This window comes from Lutjanus erythropterus, chromosome 15, assembly GCF_056507025.1.
Source record: "Lutjanus erythropterus isolate fLutEry1 chromosome 15, fLutEry1.hap2, whole genome shotgun sequence".
NCBI classification, from domain to species: Eukaryota; Metazoa; Chordata; class Actinopteri; order Lutjaniformes; family Lutjanidae; genus Lutjanus; species Lutjanus erythropterus.
The window spans coordinates 18,574,240-18,594,855 of record NC_139331.1 but is presented as its reverse complement, the minus strand read 5'-3'; the positions used below and the strand labels follow the sequence as shown (position 1 = coordinate 18,594,855).

General features: G+C 40.1%; 1 protein-coding gene and 2 long non-coding RNA genes across 3 annotated transcripts; 2 read left to right on the top strand and 1 right to left on the bottom strand.

The window, feature by feature from the left end:
- Positions 1 to 5,018: 5,018 nt before the first annotated feature.
- LOC146314298 (uncharacterized) lies at positions 5,019 to 6,550 on the top strand. Its single transcript, XR_014771930.1, has 3 exons — positions 5,019 to 5,087; positions 6,059 to 6,204; positions 6,411 to 6,550. It is a non-coding gene; the product is annotated as an uncharacterized LOC146314298 (long non-coding RNA).
- Positions 6,411 to 7,799, bottom strand: LOC146314297 (uncharacterized). Its single transcript, XR_014771929.1, has 2 exons — positions 7,637 to 7,799; positions 6,411 to 6,696 (listed from the first exon to the last, which is right to left on the bottom strand). It is a non-coding gene; the product is annotated as an uncharacterized LOC146314297 (long non-coding RNA).
- A 7,813-nt stretch (positions 7,800 to 15,612) lies between these two features.
- Positions 15,613 to 17,771, top strand: LOC146314296 (tubulin alpha-1C chain-like). The gene is made up of 3 exons (XM_084736829.1): positions 15,613 to 15,865; positions 15,945 to 16,093; positions 16,797 to 17,771. Exons 1-3 carry the CDS (start codon positions 15,613 to 15,615, stop codon positions 17,769 to 17,771), a joined length of 1,377 nt encoding a protein of 458 aa, XP_084592955.1.
- Positions 17,772 to 20,616: the final 2,845 nt, after the last annotated feature.

The following is a 20,616-nucleotide window of genomic DNA, read 5'->3' as shown; positions in this document are numbered from 1 at the left end:
CACATACAAACACACACACACACACACACACACACACACACACACGCCGTCTCTCCCTCTCAACGTGGTTGCCATCTAGTGTCTCGTTTGAAGCCCCCATATATGCAGGAGTGGACTGCATGATGTAATGCAACATGCCTCATCACCACCGAAGAAGTATTTCCTGTCGTTTGAATATTTGAATGTGCCACAGTGACACAATGTGGGGTCACTTTTTGTGGGAGCAAGGCGGATAAAAAAACAAACGCTGTCCTACTAACGAAAAAACAACCCCGCCACGACTTTTATTGCAGTATAAAACTTTCTACACTGTAAAAACAGAAAAAAAAGTTGACAAAACTCATCATTCCACGGCAGCTGCCTTCACTAGATTTTTAGTTTCTAATAAGATGACCAGAGTTCTGAAATGAAAACGAGAGACGTTTCCAGTTTGATGGCCAATGTATCGTAAAAAGTTCCAATGTTATTGTCTATGAAGGAAAAAAGGGAGAGTCGATTCCAGTTTTATGTATTTTGTATTTTGGTAACTGTTGAACTGTATTGGACAGACTTTAACTGCACTTTTAAGTCTTTGTGTCTCCTGCCATGAGAGCAATGTTCCTGCATGACCCCTGTTTCCAAATTGGGGTACATGTGCCCCCAAGGATGTGAAGTGATGTAGGGAGTGGAGAAAACTCCCTATATCCCTTTCTAAAACTCAAAGATTCAAGTTTCTCTGAAGAAGGAAGGTAAATTATCTAAAAAGTTTATATGTCGGCAGAACTGAGTTCAAAACTAGAAAATCTAGGGAAAGATGCTGCCTCGAAAATATGACTTTTCTCAACTTTCTTTACAGTTTGCACGAAAAAAAAAAATCATTTGCGAAATGCAGGTACAGACTGCGTGGAAAACGAGACTCAATTTCAGCCAGACATCGCAGAGTTATTTATGTCATCTCAAGCACATCCTTCTATGTTGAGTATTTCACAATTTCGACTGTATATAGGATATGTATGTATGGGTGGAGGGGGCTTACAAACTTGAATAACCATGTAAGAGTGGCTGAGAGGGACATAAATAGCAGGACGTTGAACTTCTGAAGTGGTACAGAATTGTAAACACTGCTAGGATATTATCAGCATTGCGTATGTTTAATAAATCTACATCTTTCTGTAAGAGAGAATAGTAAGTATAAGAGTAAAGTAAAGAAAAGTAAGTATACATTCTGATTTTATGGTTATTTTTTATTATTTCATTCCGTATTTAAAATCTATGTTTTTATAGGCCTATTTTTTTTTTTTTTTATCTCTCAGGGCTTGTGAAATATTTCACATATCCTTATTGTATTTTATACGTTTTTCATATGGCCGCATGTATTTATTATTGTGTTTTAATATATTGTCCTGATGTACTACTTGACATACTGATTTGTATCGTGTTTGTTCTGTAATGTTGTAGTATTATGTTCATTGCTACCAACCTGCTTCAACAAAAAAATTAGAAGTTAATGTGGGAAGTTGAAGGAGCAAGCTATGGACAACTTCTACACACCATGTCCTCCGGGGAAAGACATAATTTATCTATAGGTGAATCTATAGGCCTCTAGAATGGTTGCTAAGAGACAATGTTGGGTTTTCTCTCCTTTCTGCAGCCGTTTTTTCTTCCCAGCAGCAGTCCAGGGGTTAAACATCTGCTGAAAAGCCACGCTCTCCTCCCTGGTAGCATGTGCGAGTCCGCTGCAGGCTCAACAACACTGTGATTAGACTGTGCCCACAGAGCTGCCATGCAGGGACACATCCAGTGTGAGATTGATTGGATCATGTTCGCCGCTCTGCTCTGCTGTCTGCGTGGCGGATTTCATGGGAGCTGTCCAGTGCTGAAATAGTGCTGAACCCGCCGCAGCTCTCTCTCTCTCTCTCTCTCTCTCTCTCTCTCTCTGAGGAGCCTCATTGTCAAATGCATCCTGTAAACCTAAACCTAGTTCTGTTCTCAACCCTAAAAACACAGTCGAAAGGGTTAAACTATTTGATATTAAGTCAAATTAACAATTCTTCCATCATACTGACAAACATTAAAAATAAACTTTTATATCTTCTCAGTTTAAAGATTTAGTTCTTCATTTGACACTAAGAACTTACAGCTGCTGCAGCTCCTGTTGGACCTACTTTGTTCCAGCACTGGCACAAAAACAATATGTGACTTTATTAAATGTCTGAGGTCAATACTAACCTTCATCATGGTTCACAGTGTTTTTATTATTGTGAAAACACAACTATGATGTAGCTTAGAGTGTATTAGAGACACATAGCACTTTTCAAAAAAATCAAATATGTTTTCTTCAAACTATTAAAAAGAAGGATCTGTAGGTATGGTGGGAAGCTTGCTGATATGCTGATCATGTTTCTTTGGAAACTTGATTTAATTCGTTGATTGAACTCTGTATGGTACATTCATTCAACTCATCATTTCAAGTCAAAAGACTTCAAGTTAGAAGAACCCACGTTTCTAAGTTATAAAGGGTTCAGAAAATTAAGTGCAAGAAATTTTAAGTTTAATTAACTTCACTAGTTAAAGCTTGCAAATTTAGCTCTGCATTTCTTCAGGAAAATTTGGAAGGCTAACTTCCTGTTCTAAGTTCTTGTTAACTTTTACTAAGGAGCAATAGGAAGCATCCTGACTGGAATGTGGAAACATTATGAATTGGCATGGTTTGTGCACGGTGCAGGACAGAAGGGCACTGCAGTCGGGGATTAAAACCACACAGAACATAATTCCGACTGAGCTTCAGTCATACTGGTGAGAGAGGGTGCCTGGAAGGATATTAAAAGTCAATACCGACTCCAGCTACAACCTGTTCACCCTGCTGATGCCTGGCAAGCAGTACAGAAGTATCCACTGCCATGCAACCAGACTACAGAGCAGCTTCTTTCCTGAGGCTGTGAGACTCCTCAACTCATCCTCCACACTCCACCATAAAAAATGTTTTCCTTGTGTAGCGTAACTACAACTTGCATTTCACTGTTACCCTGTGTTGTAGAACAGCAAATAAATAAACCTTGAACTTTGAAACTCTGCACACACATTCTGCACAGTTGAGCTCAAACAGCCAAGAAAAGTAAGCAAAACACATTTCGAGTCAAGGGAGACTTTAATATTATCGTTATATGCTGGTCTTGTGACTACTGACAAATCACATTGGATTGAAATATTAACACATTACAGAGAGAGACACAAAAGGCACAACCAGTTAGCAAGCATTCCTGTCTTTGTAGTGCAGGGTACACTCTTAAAGGGTACACTCTTAAAACACAGCAGCCATGTCCGTCATGGCGTTCAGCGTAAACATAGCAGCCAGGACCGGCTGACTCAAGCCACGCCCACCTCCAGAGAGGGACGCGACTAGTCACAGCTTATTTGCATTTAAAGCTACAGGCACAGAAACAGCTCGTTTTTGAGAGAGGCTGAAATAGAGGGGTATAAAGACACGCTGATCTGCATGATCCGAGTGGTGTTTTATGAAACAAACTTCAAAAGCATGTTTTGAGGACCTCTGAGACTTATAAAAACTATAAAAACAGAAAGGGGCATAATATGGGATATATATGGTTACTCAGTTGGCCTCCAGAGTGGTTTTACACAGTCACTCCTCTTCTGCAAAAACAAAAACACAGTCCATACATCCACATACATTCATACATCCACATACACACACATCTATACATCCATATATACACACATCTATACACCCCTATATACATCCATTCTCTACATGTAACCCTTCTCACTAGGGTTACTCGGTTGGCCTCCAGAGTTATTTTACACAGTCCCATTGAGCTCTTAGTGTCCCTGTTGATGTTGCTTTCCAATTTTCCATATGTAATCCTTATGCATTAAGCATTTTGGTATTCGAATTCGAATCTACTGCAGTAGATCCAGTAGACATCCAGTAGATGTCTGCAACAGCATTCCACAATGCGTTGCTCAACAGCATTCCACAATGCGTTGTTCATCCTCAGGTGGTGGTGGTGTAGGCCTGTAGCATTAAGGGCCTTGCCTAAGGGCCCTCACTGTCTAGATGGTATTGCCCCGACTGGGATTCGAACCCCGGTCGTCCGTCTCACAGTCAGTAGCATTAACCACTAACCTAAACAGCTGCTACACATATGTATGTATATGAACATGTATAAATATGTGTCAACGAGTGCGAGCGTTGCTAGGCAACAGGCTGATAGCGCTAAGGGCATTGCCTAAGAGGCGACACTGTATAGATGGTATTGCCCTGACTGGGATTCGTACCCCGGTCGTCCGTGTCATAGTCAGCAACATTAACCACCAATCTATTTTTTGTGTAGTCTCGGCTAGAGATTGAGCTGGAGCCAGACATGCAGCCAATTTCTATTGTGGAGTCGCTTGCTTTCAGGAAGCTAGTTAGCATGATAACGGGCGTCACACGGCAAATGGGACGAAACACTTTTTCTAAGTACCTGGAGAGCGATTACGCAAAAAAGGAAACTGAGCTAAAGAAAACTTAACTTAAAGGTCCCATATTATGCAAAATGCACTTTTTCAAGTTTTTCCAGTGAAAATTTGTGTCCCTGGCCTGCCTTCAGACTCCCCTGATATGAGATCAATCCTCTCTCTCCCTCTCTTGCTTGCTCCACCTTTCAGTGAATGTAGGCCAAAACGCTCTGTTTAGATTTGTGCCCATCTATGACGACATAGCCGGGCAAGTGCCTCCTCTGAGCAGGAGACGTTCCCTGTGTCTGCGCCTCCCGGTCGCCATTTTTTTCTCCGGTAACGCTGCACAGGCAAACAGAGATGTTGAAGGCACAAGGAAAGCACAACAAGTGCTCTGTTGTTGGCTGCAGGAACGAGCACAAATGTCTGTATTTACTCCCATCATCTGACCCACAGAAGACCCAGTGGATTAATTTTTATTATTAATTTTATTTTTAAGTAAAATGTCCTCACAACGCCGGTAAAGTGTTGTTGTTGTGTGTGTGTGTGTGTGTGTGTGTGTGTGTGTGTGCCCGCTAACCATTCACTTCAAAACTGAAGCTCAAGGATGGATCAGCACCGACTGTGACATAACTGCAGACATGGCAGCGGTAAGTTTTATCATCTTTATGCTGCTTTACTGTGTATTTAGCCGCTCATCCTGCCGTCAGCATCGCGGCTAATATGTGTAGCATCTACTGTGTGCTCACACACTGGAGTATAATATTGAGGGAGAGTCATGATAGTCTGTGTGAACGTTAAACCTCATGTGAAGCCAGTTAACTAAACAGAATAGTAAGTTGGATGCTGGTGATGCTGGTTTTCATGTCAGTTTTTGTGTGACCTCATGCTGCTGGGTTTGCGTTATCGGCTCTGTTGTTACGGACGCCTCCTCTCTCCTCTGCCTGGTGGTGCTGTGTAACTTAGATTAGCACCAAGATGCTCAGTCTCTCATACCTGAAATGTGTAGCGACCTGCTGCAAAATCAAGCCGAGAAACTTGTGTTCAGACTAAATCAGGCGTTGTGATTAGCGCAGGTATGCAGTTGTGTTTATCTGTGCTTAGAATGTAAGAACCAAAATAATCAGAAAATAAGTTTAATTTCTCCGGTTCAACAGCTTCCTCACCAACACCACCCCCTCCTCTATTCAGTGTTTACGGTGCTTCTCCACTGATGCGCTAAAGGACAACAGTACGGTAACAGTAGTCCTGCATTACATTACAAACAACACAGTTGGGGTGCAGGATATGCAGGAGGAGGAGAGGGACACGTCCATAATGACGACTGTTTTGCTTTGATATCAATACAATTCATAAAATCATGTGACTACATGGGTTATCAGTCTTTACTCACAATTGTAACAATGACCAAGTCACACACATCAGCTGTTATTATAAATATATTAGGCCCATAGCAATGTATGATTGCATATATTGTCTCAGTAGCATTCGAAAGACTCTTGGTGTTTCCATTTCTTGGAATGCTGTGCAGGTAAATGAAATTGTGGTTACTTTTAATTTGTAAAAAATATTTACAGTTGTTCATTATTTACATCTTTGATTTTCTCTGCTGTAGTTTCAGACTCTGCCTGGCTGTCATGTATCACAGTGAACCTGCTGACAAACCACACATCACATCTGATGGAGACCAACTCTTCAAAGTGCACTTCCCAAAGACCATGAGAGGAGCCTGCAGAACAAAACCAATGAAGACTGAGCCCATGTTTTGTAAGTGTTACATTCTTTTATTTGTCACTAAAATTAAGTCATGTACATGCTGTATTTACTGTATCACTGTAACAGTTGTTGTAAAGGTTTCAAAAACAAAAAAAATAAATAAAATAGAAAACTAATAACTTATATAAATACACACATAAACATAATGCACTGACTTTTTTGATGTCTAAACAAAATCTTTGTGTAATATTGCACAGGATATGTGGCCGACTTAATGGACCTCATCTTTGAGAAAGTGTTTCTGGACCCGATGCCAGACAGGGATGAAGATCCAGAGGACCTGAGTGCACGGTCTGAGGAGCCAGACAAGGAGAAGGTCATCGCCAGCTGTGTGTCCTGGTTCAACTAAGAGGAGGTCTGAATCCAACATAGAGGCCCTGGGCGTCAGGAAACGTGGTGCGAATCCTAAGAATCAGACAGGCTTTGACGAGGAGTGACGAGGAAACCTCAGCACCAGCTCACAACGCTCTGATAGGCTGATACCTGTAACGAATGAAACGTGGAAAAGATGCCCAGTTAACAGTTTAGCCTCAAAAACATCAATCTTTGATGTGTCAAAGTTTTTTTTTTTTTCAAATGGATTCAGTGAATCTTTCAGTTTACTGTCATGGATGATAGGTACATCATTTGACATGTTATACGATGTGATATATGCGATTCAATAAATGCCTCATAGTATGTGTAAAACTTGTCTCCTGTGAAGTCATGTTTAATATGAACAGTATCTGTTCATTTTGGGGTAGTGCTTCTCCATTCATGGTGTTTAGTGAACACTGTAATGTTATGCCGACTTAAGTAATGTAAAGCAAACTGTAAAAAATCTGACATATTTATCTTCATAAATACAACTAACAATATTGTGAAAATCTTTTCTGTCAGTATCGTGAAATAAACCCTGACAGGATGATGTGGGACCCTGACACAAAGCAGAGGGTCTTACTTCATCCTGAAGAGGTTTATTTTACAATACTGACCTGCTCACTGTACATTATCCTGCTCAATATACAATGACTTATCACAATCAGAATCATTAGTTAACATGTGCATTGTGAATTAAACTATATACAACAGTAGAAAAAAAACTAAGACGTGTAAGAATGTGTAAACATATGCATTTGTATGTAAGTGATGTACAACAATATATACAGCAGTGGTACACATACTAGTGTAAAACAGTATGCTGAACATTGGGACAAGTGTTACAGGATACATGTTAAATGCTCTTATAAATAAATTATGTAGTTGTGATGCCAGTGTAGTCCTTGCATTGCACTACTCAATTATTATTGCACAGAGTATAATAATAACAAGCGGAGTGAGTTACAGTTAGCATTAGCTACCGAGCTAGTTACATTTTAACGCTGTACCAACACACACATCGACTAACTGTAAAGTATCAAGACACACAGAGTTGTAGACTTACCATTCAGACACATCCGGCAACATCCGCAGTGTTTGAACTTCTGCAGGAGCCTCCGTCTGGATCACATTCTGGATCAAAAGTAGATGTTTAAAATCTACCGCGTCTGACAGCAGCCATGTCCGTCATGGCGTTCAGCGTAAACATAGCAGCCAAGACCGGCTGATTCAAGCCACGCCCAAAGCCCAAAGCTACAGAAACAGCTCGTTTTGAGAGAGGGGTATAAAGACATGCTGATCTGCATGATCCGAGTGGTGTTTTATGAAACAAACTTCAAAAGCATGTTTTGAGGACCTCTGAGACTTATAAAAACTTATCAGAAAGGGGCATAATATGGGATATATATGGTTACTCAGTTGGCCTCCAGAGTGGTTTTACACAGTCACTCCTCTTCTGCAAAAACAAAAACACAGTCCATACATCCACATACATTCATACATCCACATACACACACATCTATACATCCATATATACACACATCTATACACCCCTATATACATCCATTCTCTACATGTAACCCTTCTCACTAGGGTTACTCGGTTGGCCTCCAGAGTTATTTTACACAGTCCCATTGAGCTCTTAGTGTCCTGTTGATGTTGTTTTCCAATTCTCCATATATAATCCTTATGCATTAGGCATTTTGGTATTCGAATTTGAATCTACTGCAGTAGATCCAGTAGACATCCAGTACATGTCTGCAACAGCATTCCACAATGCGTTGCTCAACAGCATTCCACAATGCGTTGTTCATCCTCAGGTGGTGGTGGTGTAGGCCTGTAGCATTAAGGGCCTTGCCTAAGGGCCCTCACTGTCTAGATGGTATTGCCCCGACTGGGAGTCGAACCCCGGTCGTCCGTCTCACAGTCAGTAGCATTATCCACTAACCTAAACAGCTGCTACACATATGTATGTATATGAACATGTATATATATGTGTCAACGAGTGCGAGCGTTGCTAGGCAACAGGCTGATAGCGCTAAGGGCATTGCCTAAGAGGCGACACTGTATAGATGGTATTACCCTGACTGTGATTCGTACCCGGGTCGTCCGTGTCATAGTCAGTAGCATTAACCACCAATCTATTTTTTGTGTAGTCTCGGCTAGAGATTGAGCTGGAGCCAGACATGCAGCCAATTTCTATTGTGGAGTTTCAGTTTCAGGAAGCTAGTTAGCATGATAACGGGCGTCACATGGCAAATGGGACGAAACACTTTTTCTAAGTACCTGGAGAGCCATTACGCAAAAAATGGAAACCGAGCTGAAGAAAACTTAACTTAAAGGTCCCATATTATGCAAAATGCACTTTTTCAAGTTTTTCCAGTGAAAATTTGTGTCCCTGGCCTGCCTTCAGACTCCCCTGATATGAGATCAATCCTCTCTCCCTCTCTTGCTTGCTCCACCTTTAGCATCGCGGCTAATATGTGTAGCATCTACTGTGTGCTTAATGTTTATTATTATTGTTTAGTAGGACCGGCTGATTCAAGCCACGCCCACCTCCAGAGAGGGGCGCGACTAGTCACAGCTGGTTTGCATTTAAAGCTACAGGCACAGCAACAGCTCGTTTTGAGAGAGGCTGAAATAGAGAGGTATAAAGACACGCTGCTCTGCATGATCCGAGTGGTGTTTTATGAAAGAAACTTCAAAAGCATGTTTTGAGGACCTCTGAGACTTATAAAAACTTATCAGAAAGGGGCAAAATATTGGCCCTTTAAAAATAATGGTTCCTTAAGGGTTCTCCCTTAAGGGCTGAGGTTTTGCCCAGAGCCATTTACTTCTGAAGAACACTTTTTTTCTCAAAGTTCTTTGAAGATTTTTGAAAACATGGGCATTTTTACAATTTAAAAGTTGTAACATTGATCATTGATGGGTGACACAATATACAATCTATGAGCTTTAATAATATTACCTCATCGGTAGAATATATTTAGAACCCTGTGAAAACAAGAGGGTTATTGGTGAAGCCCTTATAAAAACTAGATTTTTAAATTCCTGTGTTAGCACCCATAGAAGGTGGAAAGGTTCTAGATAGAACCCGCAGAGAGGGTTCTGGATGGAACCATTACACCAAACAAGGGTTTCTCAGGAGAACCTCACATAGGGGAAAACTTTCACAGATTATGGCCCTTTATGTTGGGTTCTAGGTAGAACCCTCTGTAAGACTTCCAAATAGAACTTTTATACCAGAAATAGAAACGAGCTCTTGGTTGAACACCCTGGGTGGGTTATAGATGAAAGTCCTGGAATATAAAAAGGCTCTCGGTGAAACATCTCTGAATTAGCACCCTTAGAAAGTGAAAGGGTTGTGGAAAGAACCCTCTGAAAGGGTTCCAAGTGGGACCTTTATACCAAGAACCAAAAATGGTTCTCCTATGGGGACAAGCTGAAGAGCTCTGGTTGGTAGTTAGCACCTTTATTTCTGCAAGTGTGTGACATACCATTGGAACCAGTGGAACCGTTGGAAGTACCACTGGACCGGTGAGATGGAGCCTCAAGCTACATTAATTCACTTAATTATGTCTGATTAGGTTCACTGGAGCTTCTCTGGTGTCACACACAAACATCCTTATGTTTTCACAATACAACACTGTTAGTGTGTGCTGTGTGTGATCACAGGTACAACTAAAGACAGATTAAGAAGATTAGCTAGTAAGTGCCATTTAAGACTAGCACTTGTCATGATGAATTGTTACATATTCATCTATTAAACAGCAGGAGAGAAAAGTCCTTTTGTCTTAGAAATGTAGGAAAAGTCACAGTGATGCTGCATGAGGAGAACAAGAGGGAAGCTGTTCCTCCAGGCCCAGACAACTGGGAGAAAAATAGTTTAAATGTGATCGAATGCACACAAAGAGGGTACGGTTGTGTGCTAGGTACCGTCACATCATGAAACATGTTTCATCTGAGTAGTCTTCATTTTCTCTTCTTCCTCAGGGCTGCTGGGCCCCTGCCATGCCTTTTGAAAAACATACTAGATGCACACTCAGCTCTAATGTTCACGGGAGACAGTAGGCAGCTTAATGCAGCCAGGGCCCCACAGCAATAAAAACAATCAAATCACAAGACATCAATTCAAATTATAAAGCACTTTTTTTTACCATTTTGTCACGACCCGCTTTACAGGGGCAACAAGCAGGCATTAGTCATTTTAAACAAAACAAAAACAAATTACAGGCCTACCATGAGTGTGTGTGTGTGTGTGTGTGTGTGTGTGTGTGTGTGTGTGTGTGTGTGTGTGTGAGCCAGAAAGAGTGGGTGAGTATGAAATAATACAAGGCAAGAGCAGCAAGAAAAACTCAGAGGCCTCTCGAGGAAGAGATCAGGATGAAGGCTGGTTAGGGCGGCGTAGGCTAAATAAATCAGACAGGGTATGTGTGCGTTTGTGTGTGCATGATTTCAACCCAGGGACAAGGAACGTGCAGAGGGAGGGAGTATTGATTCTTGCTCTTTGGCTGTACTTCAAATGTAAATGCTGCATGCTCTGAGTGACATGTTCAGGTGGAGCAAAACCATGATGCACTGAGGGCATGGCTGTTTCAATTTTTGTAATCAATACAACTAGCAATGAAAAGCCAATAATGACAAGACTATAGGTGTTTTTTCTAGTTTGTGTGAGCATTCATGCTGCTGAGGTGTCATTATGTGCTATATAAAGGCCTACAACAACATGAAAAACATGTGACAGTGGTGAAAACAAGCAATATGATCAGTTTCTATGTGCTCACTTTGATGTTGGTGGATTTAACAGCCAGGTAAGAAGAGAAACTGAAACTGCTTTTAATTCTGGAAACAAGGTTTGCAAAGAGGGATATTTTTGGGATACCTAAACAGTAACATAAATAATATTATTATATTGCATGATTTCAACTTAATAATAAACTACGAGAGAGTATACTGACTAGCAACGAACAACTAACTAGGTTTTCGACTAGCTACCAAGCAAGAGATAATGCACAGTGAGTGGTTCATTATTGCAAAATAAACTGTGACAGGACCTTAAACATTATCTCACCCATTACACAGCTACTTTATGTTTCATTAAAGGTCCTGTGTGTAACATTTACAAGGGTTTATTGGCAGAATATGGCAGAAATGGAACATAATATTCATAAGTATGTTTTCATGAGTGTATAATCACCTGAAAATATGAATCCTTAGCGTTTCTGTTTGTATCTACAGAGGGCTGCCATGTTGTACCACCATGTTTTACAGTAGACCAGAACAGACAAACCAAACACTGGCCTTTCATACACTTTTGCAAACTTTTCATGAGTCTGTGACCACTGTAGGTTCTCCTGCATGCTTGAAAGAGGAGGGTGAGGTGTTCGCAATCTGCAAGACAGAAAGAAAGAAAGAAAGAAAGAAAGAAAGAAAGAAAGAAAGAAAGAAAGAAAGAAAGAAAGAAAGAAAATGACAAAACGTATGCAAATTTTATGACAGGGAACCATATTGTAATACTCGTGTCACTGACATGACAGGGAAAACCTGGCCAAGTAATAACTTAAATTTAGAAACAACAATAATAATAATAATAATAATAATAATAATAATAATAATAAGAAGAAGAAGAAGAAGAAGAAGAAGAAGAAGAAGAAGAAGGGAACTATTAATATTAACCTACCAGTGTGGTAGCCAATAACAACATTCATATAAAACTCTGAACCAACAAATGCACAAAATATATTGTTCAACTATTCATTTCATAAGCTTGATGAGATATAAGATGGCCTCTTCAAACTTTCTCACAGAGCTTACACAACATATTTTGGGTATTAGACTCTGCACCCACGTTTAAATCATCATTATCTGTCGTGACAGGCTGCTCTGATTCACTGGACATGCCTAAAATAACGAAAGAACATCAGAACAAACACCAAACAACCCGTAGAACAGAAGGTTGGATGAGACATTGTCTTTGACAAAAACCAAATAAAAAAGCTTGACTCAGTGATGGTGTAGGTGTGGGTACAAACTGTCAATCCCTAACATTTTGGCGGCAGATGTTCCAAAATGTTCAGAACTTGTCAATAAATGTCAAAATCTGTGTGACGCAAGCAAACATTCAGCATTCATTTTACTGAAGATGTATTTAGAAACTGATAATAGCACCATCGCAGTTTGACAGTCGCTGGTTGTAGTTACTCATCCAGGTCTAACACTGCTCTTTTAATGAGAAATGTAGCTTTGTGTTTGACAAGTTTATTAATATTTGCTCCAAGATTCCTCCAAGGCAAAGTGAGCAAAGAGTGTTTCATCAAGTGTTATCTCAAACACAACATTCAGCTGCTGCCATAGTTAACATTTTATTACTGAACGTTTTATAACAGATGCTAAAGTAAATCATCTTCTCTTGCATCAACACATTTGTCTAAGCATGCTGTTAAATAAAACATAGAGGTTACATTCATCTGTTGTATTCTGTGTCATGCTGTGAAGTGAATATTTGCTTTGAAAGCTCTTTTTTTATCAGTCCATCTTCTTTAAAAAAAAAAGTCACAGCAAAGCATCTTTTCCTCAGAGGAAGGGCAGTTATTTGGTTTGTAAAGCAACGCTGGGTTTCACATTCAATTGAGCGCCAGCATCTACACATGCGTTCTCTATGATGTGGGCTGGAAAGGCCCAGAGCAAACCATCTATTGTGAAGCCCAGACAGGCTGCAACTGAAGCAAATACCGCGCTGATTTGCAATACATCACACAAACACACACACTCTCCTGACAAAGATGTGTCTAAAATGAAAAAGCCTGCTCTTCGTCTTCATCTCTCTCCAAAAGTTTTCACGTCTTTAGAGAGTGTGTAAGTCACGGTCATCAGTGTTGTCTCATGTGCTTTAAGATCTCATCAGACAGACCTCCTCACTAACCTGGCAGTGGAAGACCCCTTCTGCGGTGGGCCAATGTATCTTGTAGTCCACCATAACAACAAACAACAAACACCAGATGTACTCTATAAGGCATAAGCCTGCCATTGGATGACTTGATTTAGTTGGCATCGCAGCATCCGCTATTGGCATTTTCAAAATCCTTGGGAAACAACAACACCCTCAGAGACAGCAACCTACATGCTGAAAATGGCAAAGTAGCGCCTGCATGGCATGTTAATGGTACAAACACAAACAAGCTAACAGCTGTTACATTTTCTTTTGCAGTGATGTAGCTTTTTAGCCAATGATCACCTCCCAATATGCAAATATTCCACCAAAAACAAGTTCCCCCTGACACTATTTTGCCGGGGCACCACTGGGCTTAGTGCCCACAGAAGACAATTGTGATTGGTTTAGAGAAATACAAACACGGCAGGGTGCTCTTTTTCCCCTGTTATGGAATGATAATATGTCCAGACCACAGCCAAAGAGTCATTTTACCTGAAAAAATCTACAGTCTTCAGCTTGAAAAGAGAAGCTGCTTTTGTTCATGTCTCTCTGGAACTGAAGACCTAATGTTTTAAATAATTACTGCTACTTTCAATGTTAAATGTGCCACCATTATTGCTGTAAACGGCGTATGTGCAGTGCCAGTGGACAGCGGTGGAGTCTACACCATTGGCAAAGACTACTTTGGCCAGGTGCTGGATGGGATGGGAAAGAAATGTAAGTAAGGTTTCCCTTAGCTCGGCAGAATATCTTTTTAAAATAGTTCAATGTTGGCACTATTGTTGATGGTACGATAATTACACGTCTCCAACAAGCATGGAATCTCTCAGGAAATGACGTGGTACATGCTGAGCAGTGCCTCCAAAAAGATTCATAATACTGATCATTTACACAAAAGTATGTTAAACAATAGTACCTTGGGGTATTTATCACATAGTATGTGATTTCAGATGCAGCAATGCAGTGATAGAAGCTACGTCTGTCTTTTACAGACATAGCAAAAGTCACTAAAGGGGGTGGGGTTTAGCAAAGAATCAATCAAACCTAAAATGTAAAATTAGCATATCACATCATTTTTGATTATGTAATAAGCAAAGGATTTGTTTTGCTAAATGTACATTAATGTATTTCATGTCTGGCAATTTAATAAAAAAAGAAGGTCTATAAGGCCCAAGAACCTGGAAAATTGGAATTCATCTTTAAAAGAAAACAAGTTCAACCAATCAGCAGTTCTTTTTCCACAGCCAGTTTAAAAGATGTTACAAAGTACAAACAAAGAATTAGTCATAGAAACCACCAGCCTGGATACATTTAAACTGAACTGGAAATATGGTGAGTATCAGTTAATATTATTAGTTTTAGTCTGTTAGACTACATGGCAGCTTGAACCAGAATTCTCAGTTGTCAACATTTCTCACTCAGAAGTAGACAGTGTTAAATCATCTGTCTTTAACAATCTGTCTACTGTTTTATAAGTATAACAAGAAGGGCACTCAGAGAACACAGACCAATACTCCAGTTTTTTTTTAATCATACGTGCTCCTGCAAGTGCAACCACTAGTATAACCTCTTCCAAGTTTTGTGAACATTGGGTCTGTAGTTTTTCCATAATCCTAATCTTGCTGACAACAAACAAATGGCATCAAAACCTCTTTGGCAGCAATAATTAGACAAAACAGTTAGGCTTGCACTGAGCTGTTATTTGCTCATTTAAAAAAAAAAAAAAAAACATTTTTAAAATTACCAAAAATTCAGTTTTAACGTTTGTTTAAAAGATTTGAGATCAGCTGTGACAGTTAAAGTCGGCTATTTTTGTTTACCAGATTTGGATATAGTCTAGTCTTTCACTATTAAAAGCATTTCTTCCGAACGTGCCAGTCAGCCTGGATAAAATATATGATGAAATCTGTCCTCCATATGCACCTTTGAGGTAAAAAAAAAAAATGTCCAGTATCTCACTGAGTTTCTAGATTGTGGTCCTCCACGTTGTGTCTGTCTGCTTTATTTAGAGGGGAAATTACCATGCAGCCTGTATCAGGTGACTTGTCTTTTTTTCTTTGCGATTATAGCTCTTTCAGTGTATTTAACGTGTATATTCAAATGCATGCTAAATGTTACAAATTGCTTTTGTTTTCCTCCAGAGTGAGTGTATCTCTGTGCATGTGGGTCAGGCTGGGGTCCAGATTGGCAATTCATGCTGGGAACTTTACTGCCTGGAGCACGGGATCCAGCCTGATGGACAGATGCCCAGTGACAAGAGCACTGGTGGGGGAAGTGATTCCTTCAACACCTTCTTCAGTGAGACTGAAACTGGATTGCATTTCCCCAGAGCTGTTTTTGTGGACCTGGAGCCCTCCGTCATTGGTAAACTCTTGATTAGATATAGACCATAGTTGCTGCTTGATTCTGGTTTATCAGACCCTTGAGTTATTTGTCTCTTCAGACGAGGTGCGAACCGGGACTCACCGGCAGCTGTTCCACCCTGAGCTGCTGATCACTGGGAAGGAGGATGCTGCCAGCAACTACGCCCGCGGACACTACACTATCGGCAAAGCGTACATTGGCCAGGTGATGGACAAGATCCGCAAACTGGTGAGTTCCTTAAGAGCAGAAGAAGTGCCATCCTGATAAGACTCAGCCTGGAAACCAGTTTGGAAAATCATTTTCATTTGCTCCTTCTGAAATGTCCAATCCCCTTCGATTCAGATGGATTTCCACCATCCCTGGTTGTAAGTCTGTTTAATTTCATCCAGTCAGTCTGTCCAGTGGCCTGGACTTCACATTAAAATTGCATTTGTTCAAATTCATCAGAAAATTTCTTTACAGAAACATGGTGTCCACGTTACTCTTATCACACAACAGGTCAACAAATTTCATACTTTTTTTTGGTAGGAAGCGGTTTCACTGAAAACTGTTCAGAGTGAAGTCTGTGGATTATTCAGATCAGAAATTGTGTCAGGAAAGACACACAGGAGATAAGACTGACAAACGAGCTACGAGCTACTCATGAACAGCAAACTAACCACTAAATCCTACACACTGGTCCTTTAAGCTTAATGTCAAATTTAGCTGTGTGATTGACTCCATCTTCTGTTCATTTTAAACTGTCAAGTCAGTGTGTAGATCGTTTTTAGTTTGTTTTTTACTGTGCTGAATTATCAAGTAATTTACTATGGCTATGTGCAAATTAATAACAAATCAGCTGGTCACTACCCCAATGCTCATTCGTTTTAATCATCTAAACTATATTATCGTGTGTCTTATGTTTGGCCAATGTCTCTCCCTTCGTCCGCAGACTGACCAGTGTGCTAATCTTCAGGGCTTCCTGGTTTTCAACAGTGCTGGAGGTGGTACCGGCTCTGGTTTTACCTCCTTGCTGTTGGAGCAAATGTCTGTAGAGTACGGCAAGAAGTCCAACCTGCAGTTCTCTGTTCACCCTTCTCCCCGAATGTCTTCTGCTGTGGTAGAGCCGTACAACTCCATCCTCACCACACACGCCACCCTAGAGTACTCCAACTGTGTCTTCATGGCAGACAATGAGGCAGTATGGGACATTTGTGGCCAACATCTTGCAGTGAAGCATGCCTCCTATACCTCCATCAACAGGCTTCTCAGTCAGACTGTGTCCTCCATCACCACCTCCCTTCGTTTTGATGGTGTCCTCAATGCTGATCTTACAGCGTTCCAGACCAACTTGGTGCCATATCCCCGTATCCACTTCCCTGTGGTCACTTATGCTCCTGTCATCCCCGCTGAGAGGGCTTACAATAAGCAACTAACAGTGGCCAAAATCACCAATGCCTGCTTTGAGCCGTCCAGTCAGATGGTAAAATGTGATACTCGCCGCGGCAAATACATGGCCTGCTGCCTTATGTACCGTGGTGATGTGCTGCCCAAGGATGTCAACGCTGCCATCGCCACCATTAAGACCAAGCGCAGCATCAGGTTTGTGGACTGGTGCCCCACTGGTTTCAAGGTCGGCATCACCTACCAGCCTCCCACTGTAGTTCCTGGTGGAGACTTGGCCAAAGTCCAGAGGGCTGCGTGCATGCTGAGCAACAACACTGCTATTGTAGAGGCCTGGGCTCGGCTTGACCACAAGTTTGATCTGATGTTCGCTAAGCGGGCCTTTGTTCACTGGTATGTGGCTGAGGGTATGGAGGAGGAAGAGTTCTCTGAGGCCAGAGAGGACCTAGCAGCTCTGGAGGAGGACTATGAGGAGGTTGGACTTACTGAGGGTGGGGAAGATGAAGAGGGTGAAGAGTATTAAAAAAAAATATTTGCAAAACATATTTGTTTGTTTTTTTGTTTCTTTTTCTTGTGGATGATGAGTGATAAGTAATGCTCGGTTGCATAAAACCTCTTAGGCTAAGATTTCCATTCAATTTCCATCTTAGGGTGCTTTAGAAAAAAAAATAGTTGCATAAAATCACCCAAACGATTTCCTGCTAGAAGGTCCTTAACAACAATTTTCCTCAGAAATCATGATCCAGTTACTCGGTTGCAGAGTATAGATCTAGAGCTAGCTAGCCAAACATTAACACAACTCAGTCTCATAGATAAATGTCATCCTTTATTGAAACTCACCACAACTGTCTAGTACCATTAAAGAATGATATGAGCGGAGTATAACCTTTGTAACCAGAATGCACATGTGCTCTAATATTGCTGTCATTTTCAGAAACGTACCACACGACTGCCATGAAAGCCTTAGTCTAAACACTTAGGCAAGGAGACACACTAAAAGCTTTATGCAACACTTCTAAGTGAACCCCTCAGCCTGGGGAAATATTTTGTTTAATGGACAAATTTAAGTTTGAAACTTAAGTTGGTTTATCCAATCGAGCCCAGTAGTTGTTTGATAAGCACAGGTGGGACTAAGTCACACATGTTCAAGTGGTCCCTGCTGTAAGTCAAGCAGGTCAAAGGTCAGGTCATACAAAATTCAGTTTCCACTTTTAAATCTGAGTTCTGCTTTGACTCCAGTCAGTATTGTCTACATACATTGATAAGTACAACAAAAAAGAACAGTGAAATAATCTGCAAAGAGGGGGTTACATGTTTATAAAGTTTACTGCATTGTACAATAATTTACATTATTATCAATAAAATTTTGCAGATGTTATTTTTTATTTTCAGATGTTATAACCTCAATCATTTTCCACATTTTCTATCAAACACATCTTCTTTCACTCGTAGAGAAAAAGTCGTTCTTTCCATCCCATAGTTCCGGTACTATATCTAACCACTCTGTATGTCTGTATTTCTTTCTTTTGTCATGGCCTTCCTGTCAAAAGTAAGTACAATTCTGGCCAAATAATTATCTTCCTTCTACACCACTATAGTTATAGTGCCCAAGAACAAAATGGGACACTTATTGGGGATTATATATCCTAATACCTCATTCAATACCGAATTCAATCCTTCCCAGAATGACTATTTTCGGACAGCTCCAGAGGATATGTGCATGATTTGCAGGATGTCTTAGAAGTTGCTGCTTGTTATGTTAGGTGAAATAAAAAAAATGTATGAGATTTTTCAATTAAATTCTCTCCATTTATATGAATTTGTGGATGTCTCTAGTGTCACACACGTGCAATGTCATCCTTCTTCTGAAATCATGGTGTTAAACTCCTTTTCCCCACTTAGGTTTTGTGCAGACTGTAGTTTGTAGTATTTTGATGATATGCATTGACATTCACTTCCACAACTGAATTCTTTTCTTCTGGTGCCACATTCTTTACTTTTTGCTGTAATATTTTCTCAGTTGAAGATGTCTAAACACATGTAAAAGCAGAAGTAATGACTAAATCTTTCACTTAAGTAAATCTTTCACTTTGTTTTCGCCCTGCATTAAAACTAAAATAAGGACCCAGTTTTGACAACATAAGGAGTAGAAAGTACAGATATCTGTGTTCAAATGTAGGGAGTAAAAGTAGAGAGTTGTCAGAAAAAGACTTACTCAAGTAAAGTACAGATACCAGAAACATTATAATAAGAATTAGTTACTGTCTCATCTCTGCTTATTAGTCATGCTATGATACATAATGTCTTAACTATCATAACCCAAATATTTATACCTGTTTAGTCACTAGATGAAGACACCTTTTCGGTTACAGCCATAGTTGAATTTATTGACCATTAGCCAAACTGTAAAAACAGCTTTGCTTCCTTAATGCTTTTAAAGGGCCTCTGAGATCTACAGATATCCTGTTTACATCAGGTCAGCTGTGAATGTGAACCTGAACTCACTTATTTTCATTACTGATTAATGTGGTTATTGTCTTAATTAATTGATCGATTGTCTGGTCAATGCCATGCAAAAAACAAGTTAAAAATGCTCATTATAATTTCTCTCTCACACACACACACTGTCCTGGCAAAGTGTGTCTAAAACAAACCAGCCTGCTTCAGCCAAGCCATCTGCTCTTTTTCTTCTTCTCTCTCCAAAAGTGTTAATCTCTTTAGGGAGTCTCCATTTCAAGGTCGGTCTCTGTGTTTCCTCATGTGCTTTAAGATCTCAGCAGGCAGACCTCCTCACTATCCTAAGAAGCGAAGACAAAATCCTCAGGCAACAGCTTTCTGCAACCACATCCCTTTCTTTAGAATAAACTCAGCTGTTATACTGGAAGTCAGCTCTCTTATGATTTTTAAATCTAGACTCAGTGTTCAATATTTTGTCAATTCTATGAGTGTACTTTCTATTTTGCTTGAGATTAATGAAGAAATGGTTTGGGTGTCCATAATGCAGGTAAGTCTTTACTGGTGGAGGCGGATTAGATTAAGCTCTTTTTGAACTATTTTGAATTGGACTAATAAACTAATAAACTAATGATTATTTTCATTATGGATCAATCTTATGTTTATTTTCCCAATTAACCGTTTGAATGTTTGGTTTGTAAAACCTCAGAAATAAGTGAGAAAAGCTGTCACAATTGCCCAGAGCCCAAAGTCACACCTTCACAGTGCTTGTTTGTTCTTACCAACAGTACTTCAAAAGTAATAAAAAATAAATGAAAATGACAAAAATAATTAAATAGAAAAGTAGTAAATCCTTCCATTTGTGAAGCTTGAGACATTGAATATTTTTACAAGAAAAAATTACTTAATGATTT